The 19,722-nt window shown below is 38.4% G+C and overlaps 1 protein-coding gene across 1 annotated transcript in view; it reads left to right on the top strand.

Annotated features, from left to right (window-relative positions):
* ak5 (adenylate kinase 5) overlaps positions 1 to 19,722 on the top strand; it is a 132,289-nt gene that overhangs the window by 99,907 nt on the left and 12,660 nt on the right. The window contains exon 8 of the mRNA XM_081375347.1: positions 11,669 to 11,745. Coding sequence (XP_081231473.1) covers positions 11,669 to 11,745 — 77 coding nt within the window. The remainder of the gene's footprint in view (positions 1 to 11,668; positions 11,746 to 19,722) is intronic.

Below are 19,722 nucleotides of genomic sequence, written 5' to 3'. Positions count from 1 at the left end.
TTATGCTTTTACCTTTTCTATAAAGTAATATGTTTCAGTTTCTGTTGAGTGATTTACCCTAAAACCAAATTGCATTGGAATTGGAAAGAGCTATTATTAAGATGATCAATAATTTGTTTGGCCACCAGTTTTTCAAAAACCTTTGATATTGTAGGTAGGACACTGATGGGCCTATAATTACAAGTTAAATGAGGGTCGCCTCCCTTAAATATAGGAGCTACAACCGCTGGTTTCCAAGAAATATCCCTTGATCTAATGAACTATTAAAGGAGAACTCCGGTCAATTTTAACATTGAGCTCATTTTTTTGTACATTTGGAGTGCTGTCAATACAGAGAACAACGACAAAAATCAGTGTTGCCTACACCGTGTTATCCTCTTTTTAAAATTTGCACCCTGTTGACTTCAATGGGGCAAGTTTTAAACCTGCTTTTAGCCTCTTAACATCCTTGATGTGTCATTACAAGTGCACAGAAAATGTGAGTGATTCCTTCTGAGTGAACACAAGTGAATCTGACTGCAGTAGATGTGAAAGATATGAATAAAAATGATGTTATTTAAGCCAGCGCAAATACCTGTGTTTACATCCTGTTTTCGTCTGAAGTCCAAAGGAGTCGATTGCCGAGTTCACGCGCATAGGTTTAGTAACTGTGGGTGAACGAAACTTTCGGATAATAGTAGAATCACGTGAACAATTCCAGGATATGCTTCTTTTTTTTCATTGGTTGTTGCATTAAATCTTACAGATACAATAGTGCTATTTTCTGATTGGCTATTGTGTTGCCCCTTTCTTTTTTTTGATTGGCTGATAAGTGGCAGGCTCGACTAAGAATTCCAGGGGAGTGCTTGATACCTGCCGGTTCCATAGTGAGAGCTGCGCGGCCAGGGAAAATTTGGCCGTTGCGGCATATTAAATAAATTATAAATAGTTTTTACACATAAGAAATACAATGTGTGTCAGGAGTGCGTGACAAAAGACTGAAATGAGTGACTGTCACGCTCAATGTGTAAAACTTGAGAGCCCTGCCTTAGCCCTTGAGGACTTCAGAGACGTGACTAGTCTTTCAACCTATAACTTAGTTACTGGTCTTAATACCAGTAAATACACATTAAAACTAAATAAATGTGCAACTGAAGCCTACCTAAAATATTATAGCATCTGTTTATCAATCGTATTCCCTTTTTTTACATGGAAAGAATATGTAAAAAAAAAAAAAAAAAAAAAAAGATTAATCTCTCATTTGAAGTTTATATACTGATTTTCAAAATGAAATATTTGAGAAGTCCAGCATGGGCACTAACCCTAGAGACAGTCACTGAAGGTGCGTTGGCACCTATTGTATCCGTTAGTGTTCATGTTCTCCTTCTCCTTCTACTTCTTCCTCTCTGGAAGTCTATGGCAGGCAGCCCATAGAACCCGCTTGTGGAAAAATGATTAAATTTGGCACACAGATAGAGGACAGTCTGAACAGTCTGAAACACACCAAATTTGGACTCTCTGGAGTCTCTGTCCGAAGTTGTACTTACGTTCATGCAAATAACATGTTTTTCACCAAAATTGGCTCACGTCATCATCAGACCATGATGGCAAAACAGTTATTAAAATCTTTTTTTTTTTTTTTTTGATAAACCGAACCATTCTCTAATAACACCACTGAACTTATTTGACGAAGAGCATGTTAAAATTGATGTATGGCTATATCTCTGCAACACTTTAGCATATTGCGACTTATCTTCGTACGGGTCATCACAAAAATGACCTGAGGCAACATTCTGTGTTTTGGCACAGCGCCACCTACTGGTCACAGGAGATGTGCTTTTTTTTTTAGCTTACTTCTGAACGGTTTGTCCAAAAATCATAAATTTGGTCTCTTCGGTGCAACATGCAGAGTCAAATGATACCCAATTTTCCTATTTTGTCATAAAATGCTATTGTTACGAAACTCGGTATGGTTCATTGGCATTTTGGGCAATTTTAATTAACCAAACCGTCATTAGTGAATTTGATGGCATGATGCTAAACTGATTCTGAGGCTGTAACTCCGCAATGCTTTGGAATATTGACACCAAACTTTCCATATGTCATTATCACCTCACACTAATCACGCCACGTCAATTTGGTAACAGCGCCACCTAATTATCAAAGCTCATAAGCAATTAAGTGAATATATTCATATTTTTTCAGCTGTTCTGCCTAAAATCTAAAAACGTCTTTAATTAGGCTACTTATTGCTGTAGTTGCTCAGACAACACATTTCTTTTTCTTTGTTTAATTGCTAGGACTAATTTCTCAATACTTAGGTCACTTTTTCAAAACTCTTCACACATTGAACACAACAGCAGTGTATGTGGGCTAAACTGTGAAAATATTCCATTGCTTTTGCACAAAATGTATTCAGTGACTACTTTCAAATGACATGAATTCATTTCCCACTCAGACAAAAAACACCACCAATACACCATGTACCAACAGGCCAGTTAAGGTGAACTCCGGTCAATTTTAACATTGAGCTCATTTTTTTGTAAATTTGGAGTGCTGTCAATACAGAGAACAATGACAAAAATCGGTGTTGCCTACACCGAGTTATCCTCTTTTTAAAATTTGCACCCTGTTGACTTCAATGGGGCAAGTACTAAACCTGCTTTTAGCCTTGTTGTGACATCCTTGTTGTGTCATTACAAGTGCACAGCTAATGTGAGTGATTCCTTCAGAGTGATCACGGGTGAATCTGACTGCAGCAGATGTGAAAGATATTAATAAAAATGATGTTATTTCAGCCAGCGCACATACCTGTAGCCTATTTACATCCTGTTTTCGGCAAATCGATTACTATGGACTTCGACCGAAAACAGGAAGAAAATACAGGTATGTGCGCTGGCTGAAATAACTTCATTTTTATTCATTTTTATTCATATCTTTCACATCTACAGGGTGCAAATTTTAAAAAGAGGATAACAAGGTGTAGGCAACACCGATTTTTGTCGTTGTTCTCTGTATTGAAGGCACTCCAAATTTACAAAAAAATGAGCTCAATGTTAAAATTGACCGGAGTTCTCCTTTAACACATGTACATTATTTTTTCAAAAAAAAAAACTTTTTTTTCAGTTAAAAACCTAACTTAATACAAAAAAAGCTGAATAAGAGCATTTTTTTGTAATTTTAGTGCAAATGAATTGCTGTACCAAGCTGAAAGTTGATAAGGAGAGCTGTGTCTATTGAGAAATGGAACATCAATTAAATTTTATATAGGCCTATACATATATATATATATTTATAAATAAATTATTTATTATTTATTTGTGCCTGACCAGTAAATTTTGTCATTTTAATTCATTTTGTTTTCCTGCCATCTGATAGGTTCAAGCATGAAGTGCCACCTTTGTGAGAATCCGTTCACATAATGGTAGAACCTGTTGCTGCGTTCAAAAACAACTCAACTGAGCACAACAGAATGGATCAGGGGTCACGAGACAGAGTTTTCAAAGTCAAACTACTTTTAACTGGACATGGCATCTTAAAAATGTGGCATTCATGATGTGAGATTCTGAAAAACAGTAAGATAAGAGGTAAATAAAAAATGGCAGTGTAAACAGTTAAATGATGGCACAGATGGAACGCAAAAACCTGTAATGTGTGATGGGCCCAATCAGATTTGAGCAAATTTGCATACTTTCTACTTATAAGTTCACTGATTACCCAACCCAGCTGATCAAACACATGCAAAGCTTGTCAAACCTGAGTCAGAACAGCCAGAGATAACAGCGTCTGAAGGCCTCTGAAGCTGTCCTATGTGTCCTGATATAACCTTAGCACCTTCAGGAGGACTTGTAGCGATGAAGGTATATTTTAGAACAGCTGTGAGCTGAAGAAAGATGTTGAGCAGAAACACTTCTTGGATGCTGACAGGATGCAGTTGATGATGTTTAAGTATACTGCAATTTAATCATGATCAGGAGCACTTGACCAGAAGATTTCAGAAGTGAACATAGCCCCAAAATCTTAAATCTTAAGATATATATAATAAATATATATATAAATATGTATATATAAATGTATTCCTGTGTTGTCAAAGATGAAATTTTCAGCATCATTACTTGGATCACATGATCCTTCAGAAATCATTCTAATATGATGATTTGATGCCAAAGAAACATTTCTTCTTATTATTAATTGTGAAAACAGCTGTAGTGCTGCTTCATATATTTGTGGAAACCATTATATATTTTTTCAAATGTTTAAAATTATGACTGAATTTATTTATTATTTTACTGTCACGATTATCAATTTAATGAATTCTTGCTGAATAAAAATATGAATTTCTTAAAAAGGGTTAGGGTTAGGGTTAGGGTTAGGGTTATCTTTCTGACCCCCAAACTCTTCAATCTTAATGTATGCGCAATGTTTTTGGCACATATCTAAACCTTTGAAAAAGTTAATATTTCATTGATAATGAACAACTGTTCATTTTAGTGAAGGCGACCAGTTGCAATGCATGTGCCACATTACACTGACAGTGCATAATAATAGTGCTAGTGTTAATTACATGGCATTGTGCGCTAGTGGAATTCTGTTGGAAACCAGGGCAACTTCTAATTTTATTGCATCAGAGACTGATGAGGCTCTGTCAAGCTTTTAGCCGTTGGCTTTATAGACCGGGTCTGTGGTGTTTGCAGATCAAATCAAGCATAGGTTAATAACACCTCCACCCGCCTGCCGTGTTAACCCTGCTGATAATGAATCTTGTGTCATTATCTGTTTCATGCTGACAGAAAAAAAAAAAATACGTCACTGGACAGTGATTTGAAAAAACAATGTTCTGTGTCTCCTATTACTGTCATCGAACTGTAATATTAATAATAGAACTCCAGTGTTAAAGGGTTAGTTCACCCAAAAACTTTAATTCTGTCAGTAATTACTCACCCTCATGTTGTTCCAACCCTGTAAGACTTTCGTTCATCTTCGGAACACAAATTAAGATATTTTTGATGAAATCTGAGAGCTGGCTCACTCCAAAGGCTTCTATGTAATCGATAGGCTATCTGCCATCCCAAAAAACACAAACAAAAATGATGACTTTATTCAACTATTCATTTTCTTCTGTGTGGGCCTCTGAGTGAGTTCACGTAGTGAATCAGCGCAGCGCTTCTGGGTTTACGCTACAGCAACTTCCAGTGCCTGTGAAAATTCTTGTCATGAGTTATGACCCATTAACTCATCTTAATAATCATAAAAACGTATCAAGCCAAGGTACTCGAGAGTTTAAGTATATATATATATATATATATAAACTTTATTTCATCATGGCTTAGGCAATTAAAATAAGTTTACAGATAACCGCACACCGACGCGTTGCGGCTAATGAGCTTTGGTGTCATAGACTTTTTATATATATTTACTTAAACTCTCGAGTGCCTTGGCTTGATACGTTTTTATGAGTCAAGTTATCCAAAGAGCACTGGGATATGAATTTTACACCTCGTTGTACAAATGCGGGTACTTTCTAACTTTCTAACGCACAATCTCTTACCCACGTAGCCATGTTGTAGGTTAAAAAAATCAGGTTGTGCGTATACAGTATGTGCATACTGTGCTAAGGACAAAATTTGCATCACACAGTTGCTCACACTGTACACGGACCCTTAGCATTGTGCGTAAAAAGTGTGAACTAAGTAAAACCAGTTCTGTGATGCACAATTTTTTGCTATCCTTAATCATTAGGGGCTTTTGCACTGGTTAGTTGAACTAGCTACCAGGGCAGTCCCCCGAGAACTAAATGTTCCCCTTGGACCATTTTCCTGGTTGCATTCACACCGCCAGTTGTAACTTGGAAGTGACCGTCACTTACGTCCTGCTGCTCTGGTTGTTGTGTGGGACTTTAATTTGATGGCGTGGCATACTTTTATTTTGACAGCGCTGAGATCGAATGCTCACATTCTCCGTTTTCATTAGTTTACAATCTGTTTGACAGTTTTACTTCCTATGTTTTTAGATAGAACTGTTAAACAAAGAAAGTAAACAGTTTACAAAAAAGTATTATAGTGTTTGCCATGTGGTTGATGCCCAGTGACACTAAGATGCTTATATTTTGCTGAGCAAAAATACATAATCATGTTTTGTCTAGTTCCTTCAAAGTCATGATGGATTTTTTTCCTTACTGTAAAGGTTGAGAAGTGCCTGTACTTCGGCGTTGGTCCATGTGACGATGTTTTCCATGTTCGTGGAGTAAATATATAGGATATAAACTGTTTACATGGCTTTTTAAAAATGCTGTGTGCCAGATTTTCGCATGCGTTCGGCTAATCAGCCCTACATTTACGTCACTGGCAGTTCCTGTCATGCTGGATTAGACCCTACTCTGAAGTAGGAGCTAATTTAGTCCCCCAAAGACGTTCCTAGAACTAGAATCATTCCCAGTTCCTGCGGAGCGAACTTGGCAAAATGTGGGTACTTTATAGGGTGCAAAAGCCCCTACTGGTTGTCGAATAGTTCACCCCCTGATGTAAACTAACTCCCAGTCCCTCACTGAAATGTTTTTCTTGCCATCAAGTTTGATTATTCACATAATGGTGCCTGATCTTGACTAGAGCATATTTCTGAAAGTCTGTTGCCCTTTTATAGAAATACGTCAGGCATGTTCATTTATTAAAAGTGGCAGAGTTCAAAAGGTACTGCATCACAGGAATGACCTTGCCGCCCACTCGCACGATCCCTCAGACGCTCTTCTAATAATGCCACGTCTCTATCAACAAATATATATCTGTGACTCACAATCCTACTGGGGCAAGAAATGTTCCATTACTTCCTGTGGTCTCAGGTGCAAAGTCTCTCCCTTAATACATAATCCCACCACATGTACTTCATAGTATGAGGACAGACAGCTGCTCTTCCCCTAAGACTCATTCAGAAGAAAAAGCAGTATGAAAAAGGGTAGTAGGCTGAAGCAGCCTGTTCTTTTTGTATGGGAAGATGCTGCCACGTTTGGTTTAGCACTGGCGGACAGGGAATGAAGCTGTCAGGGGATAACAGAGGCGACCGATGTCAAAAGGTATCAGCCTCTTCCAGCCTGTGGAAGTGCAGCTCTGAGCTGAATCAGAACTCAGAACAGATGCTTTTATGGAAAACATGACCACATGGCTGAAGCCAGACCCCTGTGACGAAGGTTTCATGTTAAATTGACTGTCTATAGATTGTAATGAACAAAACTCTCTTAAAATCTCAATGAATGGTTGAAAACACTTTGGCATTATCATTTTTTTTTAAATAAATGAAACCAACAGAAATAAGATTTAACTTTCTTAAATCTTAACCTTTTTTATGCTTTTGAATATTATGGGATATAGGCTTTTACTTGTCTTAACCACAAATTATTAGTAAGGAAATTACCAAGTTGGGGAAGGCTATTCCATGCCAAGTTACTTTATCTACAGTATTTGTGCAATTCTTGCTAATTTCCTGAGCAGTGATTTGTGATTAAAATGGCTAAGACCATTAAAAGACCACTGAATATTTTGCCATTTTTGGCTTGTTCCTTGAAGGCGAGCGCATTCTCTCTGCTTGCAGTGCGTCAGTCACGCTTGTCAGGAAAGTGAGTGAGACGCACACAAACACACTGTTTTATCGAATCATACCTCATCAATAGCGGTTGACTTCAGCCATTTAGTTAGCCTAGAAATCTAGACGCACCCTAGCGGCAGCAAAATGTATTTCGCAGCCAGGGTAACATCTTGATGTAGGTCTGGCTTGCCAGGCTACCATTTAGTACGATTGTGTTCATATTAGGAGCGAACCGTACCAGAGTTCACTTAAACCGTACCCCAGGCCAGCCTTTTTATGCGGACTCTGGTACGGTTTGTCGGTGCACACTGAAGTTCGGAAAACTGCGTTCATATGATCCAAACTAACCAAACTCTGACGTCAGTTAAACCCAGGTGTGCACCAAAAGTGCTAGTGTGAAAGCACCCTTCAAATTTGCAAATAATATTTCTGGCTATTATAAGGTATATTTCCAAATAAGAAGTCTCTGATAACAACTTACTGAAAAAAAAAGTCTTGTGGAATATCCTGTTTCACTCGAATTGCTTAAAGTTGTTTTTGTGATGCTCTCCCAGTTTTAGCACCAGGAACTTAAAAAAAAAAAGAAAAAAATTTTTTTTTTCAATTTACAATCTTCCAGTTTTTAATTCTAATCCAGATGTTATGTTTACTGATCCCGGAAGCAGAAGGAGAGATTTTACTGCATTGCTTCGTATAGTTACTGTATAGTTCGGTTAACAAACTATAGTACACGATGGAAGAATTGTTTATTCCGAGGATTATAATACATTTATTTATTGAGCCTTGGAATTAACTTTACTTTTCTGATCCCTTTTTGCAATTTCTGGCAACAATTTTCTATCCAATGTTGCCAACTTATTGGACTGCTGCCGGTTAACTTGTTCTGTTGTCTGACAGAAAAATTGTAGATGAGAACAACTTTATTGGACATTCGGCTATATTATATTAAAGGGGTGGTTGAATATGATTTCACTTTTCTAACTTTAGTTAGTGTGTAATGTTGCTGTTTGAGCATAAACAACATCTGCACAGTTACAATGCTCAATGTTCAAAGCAAAGGAAGATATTTGCTTTTAAAGAAATGTTTTTTAAGGACAACAACAAACGGCTGGTAGGAACTACACGACATCCCTCCCGGGTTAGTGACATCACCAACCCTAGAATTGGCATAAACCCATCCCCTGGGAATGCGATTTATAGATTGTCATGACAGAATATGCTAATCAATGACTAGAAGATAGTTAACTCCACATCAGCTACGTAAATTCATCAACTAACCATTCAGAAATGTCATGTTGCATTCTATATGTAGTCTCTCCATCTTTGTCTGACTCCGGTTTGAACATAAAAGGCTAAAAGTTTTTTAAATTTTCAGTGCATGTCTGTATGAGGTAAAAGGACACAACCTCTTGAAGCTCCGCCCTCTGTGACGGGAGCAGCAGCTCATTTGCATTTAAAGGGACAGACACGCAAACGGTGCTTTTTGCAACGATACACTAACGTTTGACAAGCAGAAATTGTCCCTTTTGAAAACTGACCTTTGTCTTTTAAGTGCTTTTGTCTTTTGTATTTCTATAGTGTTTAAGGCGAGACACGGCAGGCAAAAACATAGATTTTTCATGCAGTGGTCAGTTTTGAGATTTTGGGCTAGTTTACTCCTTCAATATGTGTTCTTTCAAGCTGCTATAAAGAAAACATTGAAAATATACATTAAGATTTGTATTTTATTACATTTTGTTTACTTGCGGCAGTAAGTTTCTCCCGAATTTACCAGGAAATTAGCATTCCAGCGCGACATGCCGAGTTCCGTCTGTTTACTGAAATCTGTCATGAGCGGTATCGTTGTAAAGCTCTGAGTCTCCTGCACAACACTATGTAACCCAAATATGGCCATTTCCTTTCTATAAGTAACCAATCGTGAATGTCCAAAGGGGGATTTAAAGCTAACGACAATTTCTCAATTAGAGCTATTTAAATGTTTAAATGCCGTTTTCTCAAAATTAGTTTTTGTCAATCTCCAGTACAAACATCTCAGCCTATGTAGCACCAATGTACACCAAACTCCAGCTATACACTTAGCAGTATTCTGAAGATATTTTCAGAGGGATTTGTTAATAAATCATTCCTGGCCTGATTTATGGGACATTTTAATAAAAAAAAAATGGCGAAAATCAATTTTTTATGGCTATGGACAGTATATTTTGATTTCCTAGGTAATGAAAGCATATCCTGAAATCCCTCTGAATGTTTTTTTTTTCATCTTGTGTGTAAACAAAATGAAAAAAGAATTTTGCACCTGGCTTTATCATATGTTCAGATCTATCTACCGAAAATATATGCAAAATCGTGCATATTTAATGAGAATGAGATAATGCCTAATTTGCATAATTAAACATACAAATTTCTAAAACTTGTAATACTTTTTTTTATATACGTACTTGTGTAAGTAATCAACTGAGGAAGTTTCATGGTGATATCTATTATTTAAAAATTTTACCCTATTCACCTGTAGTGTCTCACCTTAACAGACTTTTTTGGTGAAATGTTTTGCTTGAAAAGTGCATTTTGTGCTGTCTTTCTTTAAAAATTTACTTTGGATATTTTGGTGATATTTTGGTATAGAAGGTTCCCAAAAACTGTTATGTAAAGCTACTGTTCATCAGTTTTAGGGGCCGTTTACACGACACCATTTTAAACTAAAAATGTAAAACTTTGTGGGCCCTATTTTAACGATCTGAAACACAAGTATCAAGCGCGAAACGCAAGTAACTTTGTGGGCGGATCTCGGGTGCTGTTGCTATTATACCGGCGGGGTAAATGACTCTTGTGCCAGGCGCAAATCTAAAATGGATTGGTCTGAAGAGCTTCATTATTCATAGGTGTGGTTTGGGCGTAACGTGAAATAAACCAATCAGAGCGTTATCTCACATTCCCTTTAAGAGCAGGCGCGCTTGTTCCATGGCGGATTGCTATTATAACGGCGGATTTGCCAGGTGCGCGCCAGGAGCGGTTCACAGCCGAGGAGACAAACGTTCTCGTCAGGGCCGTAAAACACAGAGAAGTGACATTGTATGGGGATGGGAGAAACCCACACAAATTTGCTGCATCTGTGTGTAGATGAGATAAACTCTTCTTGCACTGAACCGCCCCCGGGAGCGCAAATTAATTTCCTAATTTACAGACGTGCGTCTGTGGAGGGAAAAGTCCGCTGTGCGCGGGTGCAAAATAGGAATGATACATGCGTCGGTGTACAAAGTCAATTGCGCTGGGTGCAAGAAGGGCCCTGTATGCATTTTGGTCATTCATTTACACGACAACAGTGTTTTGGGGTCCTGAAAATGCAAACTTTGAAAACATATTCCAATGTGCAAGTTTTTGAAAATGATACCATTATAGTCACCATGTAAACTACAAAAACATGAATTTGTGAAAACAGTGTGTTCAGTCTATAAGCATGTAGTTTCTTCACATAGAGTGACATCGCCAACTACTGGCCTGGCAGCAGAATACAGCATCTTTTGTCGTTTTCGCAGATCTGTGTGAACGGGGATCATTTTTGACAACGTTGTCGTTGTTTTCCATTTTTAGTACATCATTGTGGTGTAAACGTACGCTCAGTGGGATTTTCTAATCTAGGCTTTCCTTTACGAAGTACTAAAAGGGTTTCCTATTAACAAATAATACATTATGTCAAAGAGAATCATCACAAGTGAAAATGACTATAACCATCTCAACAATGAAAACATCTAAGAATCTGTGTAGCCAGAAGCCAGTTCACTATCAGTTTCAGAACCCTTCCTTTGCTCTGGTGAAACATGTACTCGTGCCACAAATGAATGACTAATTAACATATAGGAAACAAAACCTTTGTGATTGTTGCCTACGCTACCGAAAGGACTCCCGAGTTCCTTTAGCAATTACTGGTAAAGAACAATAAAGAACTCTCAGCACTTAGTTTCAATGATGGAGAGTAGTTAGAGGTACAAGAGTGTCTTTATTTTCACACAAGGCTTTGCTGTAATTGCTGTATTTTTCCTCTTTTAGACCTCAATACAATGTTTCTTTCAAATGCCTTTTCTTGGAGCTTGATTGTATCTTTTGCTTTTCTCCATAGGACCCAGTGAGCTCGACCTCAGTCTGTTAACAGACAGCAGCAGTCTGGCAGATATGCCCACCAAATTTGACGAACAGGTATGAGAACCTCATCTTTTCTGTTCTTTCCTAAGCACTTATTTCTTTGCTTTTCTTTGATGGGTACACTTATTTAGTGTAGGCACCACAGTAATTTGGTGTATTATAAACAATTTTCACTCAGAAATTGCTAGAAAATTTCACAAATAATTACAACCCAGACAGCAACATAGTGTCGGCCCAGTTCCGGCCCACATTTGGCACGTGTGGATTCCATTTGTATGAGATGTGGGCCGGATCTGGGCATTTTTGTTCATTAAACAAAGTTTGGAAGGAGCACTTTCAAATAATCAATCCAATCAACTTGTCATCAACAATCATCATGTCTATCCTATCAGCATGAGAGGAAGCATATATTCACTCAGTCGACTCACCTACATTCCTTGACAGTTTTTCAGCATCCCTCCATGACCCCGACTCCTCACTCTTGGCTTGTTCCTTCCACAGCCAGGAATACGGGGGGAGTACTCTGGGATCGGACCGAATACCGAGCCCGGAGCCCTCTCCTCGGACAGCACGGCAAATATGCCTACCATTTATTCTATCCGACTTATTTGTAAGTGTGAACTCGTGAAGTTAAAGTCTGGGAAAGAACTGGCAAGTAACAATGAATTAAACATGAAGTACAAAGACTGAAATAGTAATTTCTTGTAAAGATTATCCAGTAATACAACTTCGTAAAATATTTTTTTACAGTGTACTGCAAATTCTGAATCCAACAACACAATGGTTTGATGGTATGACGCGGTCTTTATTGTGATATCACAATAGCATTTAGAGCATCATTAGCATTTCAGAAAATGTCCCATCTGTCTGGTCTCTTTAATTCATTATAAAGTTATTGGAGTCTCAGATTAGGCTCAGATGAGACTGCTGAAGGGCTATTAAAGGCAGATTAAGTCTGTTTTTAATGGAAATGCTTGCTGAGTGACAGTCCTGCATTAGCGGATGGTCATTATGAATGACTCTATCTCCTGCATTAGCTTCTGTATGGATGAAGCTTAAGCCATAGTCCTTGACTTTCATTAGTGTGTTATTTTCAGAATAATCTTTTAAAGGGAACCTATTATGCAAAATTTGCTTTTGTATGGTTTTTGAACATAATAGTCTGAAGTGTGCGTATGCAACCACAGCACCCTATTGTTAGTAAAAAAAAAAAAAAAACCACCCACTCTGTTATTTTCCCCATAAATCTGACTGGCGACGGAATCTGCCCTATTAGCTTAGCTCCTCCCCTCAGTGAGCTGTACACAGTCCGCCATGTTATTCTCCTCGCCAGGGCATTTAACAGCTGTATTTAAGTTACTTATTAAAGCTACTAAAGTTATTCAATCAAGTCAAGTCAAGTCATCTTCATTTATATAGCGCTTTTAACAATGTAGATTGTCTCAAAGCAGCTTTACAAAGATAAGCGTATAATTTAAGGTAACAGAGATTGTTTCGGCTTTCCAGCAGAGTTAAGTTATTTCCATCTAAAGTTAGTTTTAATTGATTTGCTTCCGTCGCAACGATCATTTGTTATTAAATTAGGGGCCGCTAAGACGACACCATTCTCTCTACACAGACTTTAAACGCGAACCTGTGAGAAACGCTGATGGCGTTCACAAGCGCATTTAGAATGGGTTCTATAGTTATGTGCGTTTGAATATACGCAGGTTTGGAATTCCCTACAAGCCAAGCCTAAACAAAATACTTGTCTTTCCTTATAAATTTTGATAAGGAATTTTATTTCATTTGTTGCTTTGGGGTAGGACCGCGAGACGAATTTTCCGGACAACGCATTATCTGTAGAGTGGTAGTGGGATCCTCCATAGGGAGAGACTAGTTGACACTTCAGCACTGCGTTGTCATCGGTCCAGGTGAAGGTCCTTCGTCAGATCTGGATACGGCCTGGATCCGGCAGGCTGCAGGAAAAACCTCGGGATAAACACAGACACTAAAATTAGCGTAGATGCCATTCTTCTCATGATGTAACGAGTACATCAGGATTTTTGGGAAGTGTTCCCGGTTCCGGCTGACCTACTATATGCAGCCTAACATTAAATTATAGAAGTCTATAATGTATTATGTGAATGCTAGGTCAAAGAGATGTGTCTTTAATCTGGCTTTGAACTGACAGAGTGTGTCTGCTTCCCGGACAATGGTAGGAAGACTGTTCCAGAGTTTTGGTGCTTAATAGGAAAAGGATCTACCGCCAGCAGTCGATTTTGATATTCTAGGTATTATCAACTGGCCGGAATTTTGAGATCGTAATAGACGTGACGGACTATAATGCGTTAAGAGCTCGCTCAAGTACTGCGGAGCTAAACCATTCAGTGCTTTGTAAGTAATCAGCAATATTTTAAAATTGATGCGATGTTTAATATGGAGCCAATGCAGTTTTGACAGAACTGGGCTAATATGGTCATACTTCCTGGTTCTGGTAAGAACTCGAGCTGCTGCGTTTTGAACCAGCTGTAGTTTGTTTATTAAGTGTGCAGGGCAACCACCCAGTAGAGCATTACAATAATCTAGCCTTGAGGTCATGAACGCATGAACTAATTGTTCCGCATTTGTCAATGAGAGCATATGGCGTAATTTAGATATATTTTTAAGATGGAAAAATGCAGTTTTACAGATACTAGACACATGACTTTCAAATGAAAGATTGGTATCAAAGAGCACACCCAGGTTCATAACCGACGACGAAGACTTAACAGAGCAGCCATCAAGTGTTAGACAGTATTCTAGATTATTACGTGAGGAAGTTTTTTGTCCAATAATTAGAAACTCTGTTTTTTCAGAATTTAGAAGTAGGAAATTACAAGTCATCCAATTTTTTATATCCGCTATGCATTCCGTTAATTTTGTGAATTGATAAGTTAAATTGATAAATTGATCAAGAGCAGTGAGTGATTTTCTGTTTTTCTTTTGTGCTTTGATTCACATAAACAGGTATTGTATATTATGCTGTTGTCACTTTAATACACTATACATATGCGATTTCTTACCCCGCCTGTGTTTATGTGAATTTTGTGTGTTTTTAAATAGCGGCCAGGGGGTGGTGAGCATCATCTCATTTGCATTAAAGGAGACATATCATGCTTTTAAATTGTTCCTTTTTACATATAAATCATACATTTGTAGTCTATATAAAGCGGAACTGCAATGCTTGGGTCTGAATTCCTCATTATTATAGCTCCACAGGCCGCTTTTCTACCCCTTTTCTGATGTGCGTCTGAGAGCAACTCGTTTTGGTGCGGTCTCTTTAAATACAATTGAGACACTTCATAACCCGCCCCCTCTCCAGGTTGCAGAGGTTCAACTCCACCCCGTTCGGCCATTTTTGTAGTTTGATAGCAGAGATACGATTATCTAGCGGCACATAAACTTTTTATTCACACGTTATTAACAAAATGTCAACAACGGAAGACTTGTCCAGCCAGCCTTACATGTTCGAGCCAGAGTCAGAGCCGGAGCGAGATGAAAATTAAGACGACGAACCTGCAGAACAACGTCTTCATATGGATGTATCGCAATGGTGTGTACTGTATTTACACATGAAACTTTGGTCTTCCGACAAAAACAGAATATAAAGATATCAACGAAGCACCTGAAGAGAATAATTTCATATTTTCTGTACTTCTAAACACTCCAAATATACAACAAAATGCATTTAAGGGCTAAAAAAGTGCATTTGGCATGATATGTCCCCTTTAAAAGATACATGCACTAGAACGGCATGTTTTTCCTTCCACCCAAAAATGGACAAGATTTAATACATTATCTGTGGGGTATTTTGAGCTGAAACTTCACAGACACACTTATAGGGACACATTACATCTTGTAAATTGGGGCATAATAGGTCCACTTTAAGGAAAGGCCACAGAATAATATCCTGTATATTTGTTGGGTATTTCAATAGCAATTATTGCATTAATACCTACATGTACGCTGACCTTCAATACGGAAAGTAATCAATATCTCTGAGTCCCCTGAGTGTGTATTATACAGACATAATGAGACCGCACTGTAACTCAATGTGTGTGTAAAGGGTTTGTCTAAGACCATTTATTTACTCAAGGTCAGGAAGATGTGCTATAGAGTAGATTTTTATGTAACTCCCACCCGGATACTGTCTCTGAAAGCTTCTGTCTCTGAAGCTTGTAAAGACAGGTTATTTTAGTACTGAATTATCCCATATGGAACTCAATACATGCATGGTCTTACTACTTTTCTTACTAGGGATAATTTAATAGCTAGCATTTTATGCAAATAAATATTTTTGTTGACTGCATTTTAGTTAGGATGAATGGCTAAAATGTCAAATTAGCTAAGCTAGGACTGGTATGTTGTGATTTAATAAAATAAAGAAATAAAGAAAGTTGCAGATCATAACACTATTTTCAGCTTCACAGATTCATGCATAATTCAGAATATGCTCAAAACTCTTCAAAACTATCAGAAACCCTTAGCGCTTCTGCCATGGACTGTTTGGATTGCTTTTGCTCTCTTTCTGGGAGCATCTTGTTCTCTTCACTTGTTTTTTTCTTTCTCCTTGTCTCCTGCCAACCACACACACACACACACACACACACATATTATCTATTCAGAGTGTTCTCGCAATCTACCAACCGATATGCCAGGGTTACATGTAAGAGGCGAACCAATTAGACCCTCCCTGTATGTCTGTCAAACTGAATTCCTGAATCTGTTGCTTCTCTGTGCATTACCATGGAGAGGCTGTCATGCTTTCTCCATTATATTTGGTTAAAATCGTGTCTGGGTGAGACAAAAGCAGTCAGTACGGCTCCTTGGTGGAGGATAGTGTGAAGAGTGTTTATGGATGTGGATCAGCCCACATTCCCGCCGTGACTCTTTCATCTGTGTCCATCAGCTGTGCTGTTGACAGCAAACTCTCCGTGCCGTCGGCATCACGCAGGGAAAAACACTTGTTTAGATGGGAACAGATCTCAGAGCAGCCCTCGGCTCGGTGTGCGACGTGTTCAGCGGGTTTTTGGCTCCGGCCATGCTGGCTTCTTTCTGTGAATGTTTGCCAGCTACGTGGATTAAGACATTCCAACTACAGTGCAGAATAGCTTCAGTACAGTTTTGTACTTGTTCGGTACTTGTTATATACCTTCCTGTGTTTTTAAAACCCTCTTATGGCATTAAACAACTACTGTCAGGATTTACAAAAGACACACAGTGGAAAATTTGTGCTAAAAAGGCAGTATTTTTGCTGCAGACCTATGCATTTGAGTTTCCAATTCAGAAGCAAAATTTATGGAAGGGGAGTATTTAAATGAATCATGAAAGGTGATTTACTACGGTTTGTGTTTGTCAATGTACTGGTATTTGTGCCATTATTTAACAGCAAAAAAAAATAAAATGTCTAAAATGCAGTGTGTGATTTTTAGCGGCATCTAGTGGTGAGGTTGTGAATTGCAACCAACAGAAGTTACGGTGGCCGACAGGAAAATACGTCGTCTGAGACAGCAGAGAGTAGCCAGTTCGGCAAAGAGGTTTCTTTACAAAGATGAAGTAAGAAATCATGTTACTTAAAGGGGTCATGACATGAGAAACCAAATTTGCCTTGATCTTTTGTATAAGAGGTCTTTGTACCATTAAAACTTCCTCCAAGTTTCATAGCTTAAGACGTCCTCCCCATTATAAACGAAGCATTTATTTAATCAAGCTCTGATTACAGCTCGTTGGGGATCCATGATAAGAAGTGACGTCATGGTACGAAGTGACGTACCAGTCGTTTGCATATGACCGCCTCCAGCGCAAGACAACTACGCCTCATTTCACATCATCGCATCGTCGTCACCCCACAGGTGTTCAGTTGACGTGCAGCGAGAGTCTGTGTACAGAAGACTGCGATGACGCAGATGTGCTGTTCCTGGCTGTGGACAAACAAAATGTCTGAAGACGCTACCAAACGATCCAGACGTCAGGGAAAAATGGATGCAGTTTATTTTTTGTGGACGTCCCAGTCACAACTGTGTTAATTTAAGCGTGTGTTCTCTACATTTCAAGGATGACTGTTTTGAGAACAAATTGCAGTATGATGCTGGCTTTGCCAGAAAACCTTTGCTTAAAGATCAGGCCGTGCCGACTATTCAGGGTCCCAACGACGCCGCAAACTGTAAGTAATGTATTCCATCTTAAAACTACTTTTAGCCAATGACGTTAGCCAATCATAACAGTGGGCGTTAACACTGAACTCTTAAAGGGGAAACACCCCCAAAACAGACTGTTTGAATCAGAGGATGAGAAACAGGGTGGGAAAAGGTCATAAATCACTACAATTTTAAAGTTTTTTGTCCAAAAAACTATAATAATACTATAATTGCACTAAAGGAAACATAATAAAACAAAAACAAAAACCATGTCATGACCCCTTTAATTATTCAGTAAAACGAAATGTTATTGCGAATATTATTGTTACTTGTTCATCATTGTGCCAGTGTTTTATTTACTCGCTGACTTTAGCTAGCTTCCTTGCATGAAGAACGACATAATGACGAAACGCGTTTGTCCGTTTAGGGCTACTGTAGAAACATGACGGCGCAAAATGGCGACTTAGCATTTAAGTTCATGTTCTATCTACATACAAGCGGGGACCCGCTGTATGTATTATTCGTTATATAAGGTCTTTATACACCACTGAAAACATAGTTATGTATATGATATTGCATTTCTGTCAAAATATTACACAGTGCACCTTTAAACCAGATGCTAATGTGTAGATTGGTAGATTGTGTTGGTTATTATGGAAATGATCTGGCTGCGTCTGTGTTCTTTAATTTGCTCGTCATCAGTCGCCCATCTGTGTGTTCTTGGAATTGTTCTCTCACGCTAATTTGCCCTATTTAGTAAATCTGGCCCAAAGTGAGGTCCTGCTCCACCACATGCTCACTGAGTCTACAAGATTCTGGAACTCTGCTGGAGGGATAGAACACTATTCTTTAGCATAAGTTTAAAGTAAAATCGATGTCATCATTACTGTTCGTATCACTGTGTATCAAGTGCTGAGGAAGGCTGAGGAGCTGAAATTCAGATATGGAAATGAGTGTTTGAACGAACCTTTCAGAATCTTTGAGAATTTAGGTGGATGTGCAATGCATATAATAGAAAATGAAAGTGTTTTTAGACCTTGGATGCATGTAGAATGACGAATACCTGGTGAAGTACATTCAAAGAGGACTTAAAGCAAGCTGGCGTTAAATAGGAAAAAGCCGAATCCCAGTCAACCGCAACCAGTGGAATACGCTTGTGCCCAATGCACCCTGTAGCACAGACGGACCTAAAGAAGAAGAAGAAGAAGCATGTAAATCTATTGTAGGAGGCCTCCGAAACTAAATTAGGAACCTTTAAAATAGCATAATATGGGTACTTTAACTTTAAAATGTATTATTGAATGACATACTGCATTTCGAATTATAATCAAGTATTTTATGTACTTCTTAGTCAACACATAAAAATAAGGGTAGTTCTATTGTATTCTTTGTAGTGCCTTTGAGTACTGTGAAAATAACATAGTGTATGGGATTATATTCCATAGGATGAAATATGGTGTTCTTTCAGTAACATACTATACAAAACATATGGTATCTGTTACATCACTACACCATCGTACCCTCACTATGATATTTTTACCAGCATCCCTGATATTCCCTGATATTTGTACAGATGACAATGCAGATGTGATGCAGCACAATAGGACGAGCGTCTCATACAGTGGCTTGCGCTGCGTTATTAGACGGAGGTGTCTGCTGAAATCATGCTTCCAGCACTTTCTGCAGCGCCCACGGCTCCTCCACGCACAGAAACAAGCCAAACGTCTACAGCACATCATGCCGACCTTCGCCACTGTTCAGTCTGCACAGCTAATGAATTAGAGGCAGAATGATATTCATGAGAAAACATCCTCCATGCTCAAAGAGAGAGAGAACAAGTAAAAGAGTGAGAGCAAAAATATGAGATGTAGGA

This window comes from Scardinius erythrophthalmus, assembly GCF_964197995.2.
Source record: "Scardinius erythrophthalmus genome assembly, chromosome: 9".
NCBI classification, from domain to species: Eukaryota; Metazoa; Chordata; class Actinopteri; order Cypriniformes; family Leuciscidae; genus Scardinius; species Scardinius erythrophthalmus.
Note: the sequence above shows the minus strand (reverse complement) of the source record. Positions and strands in the feature narration are given on the sequence as shown.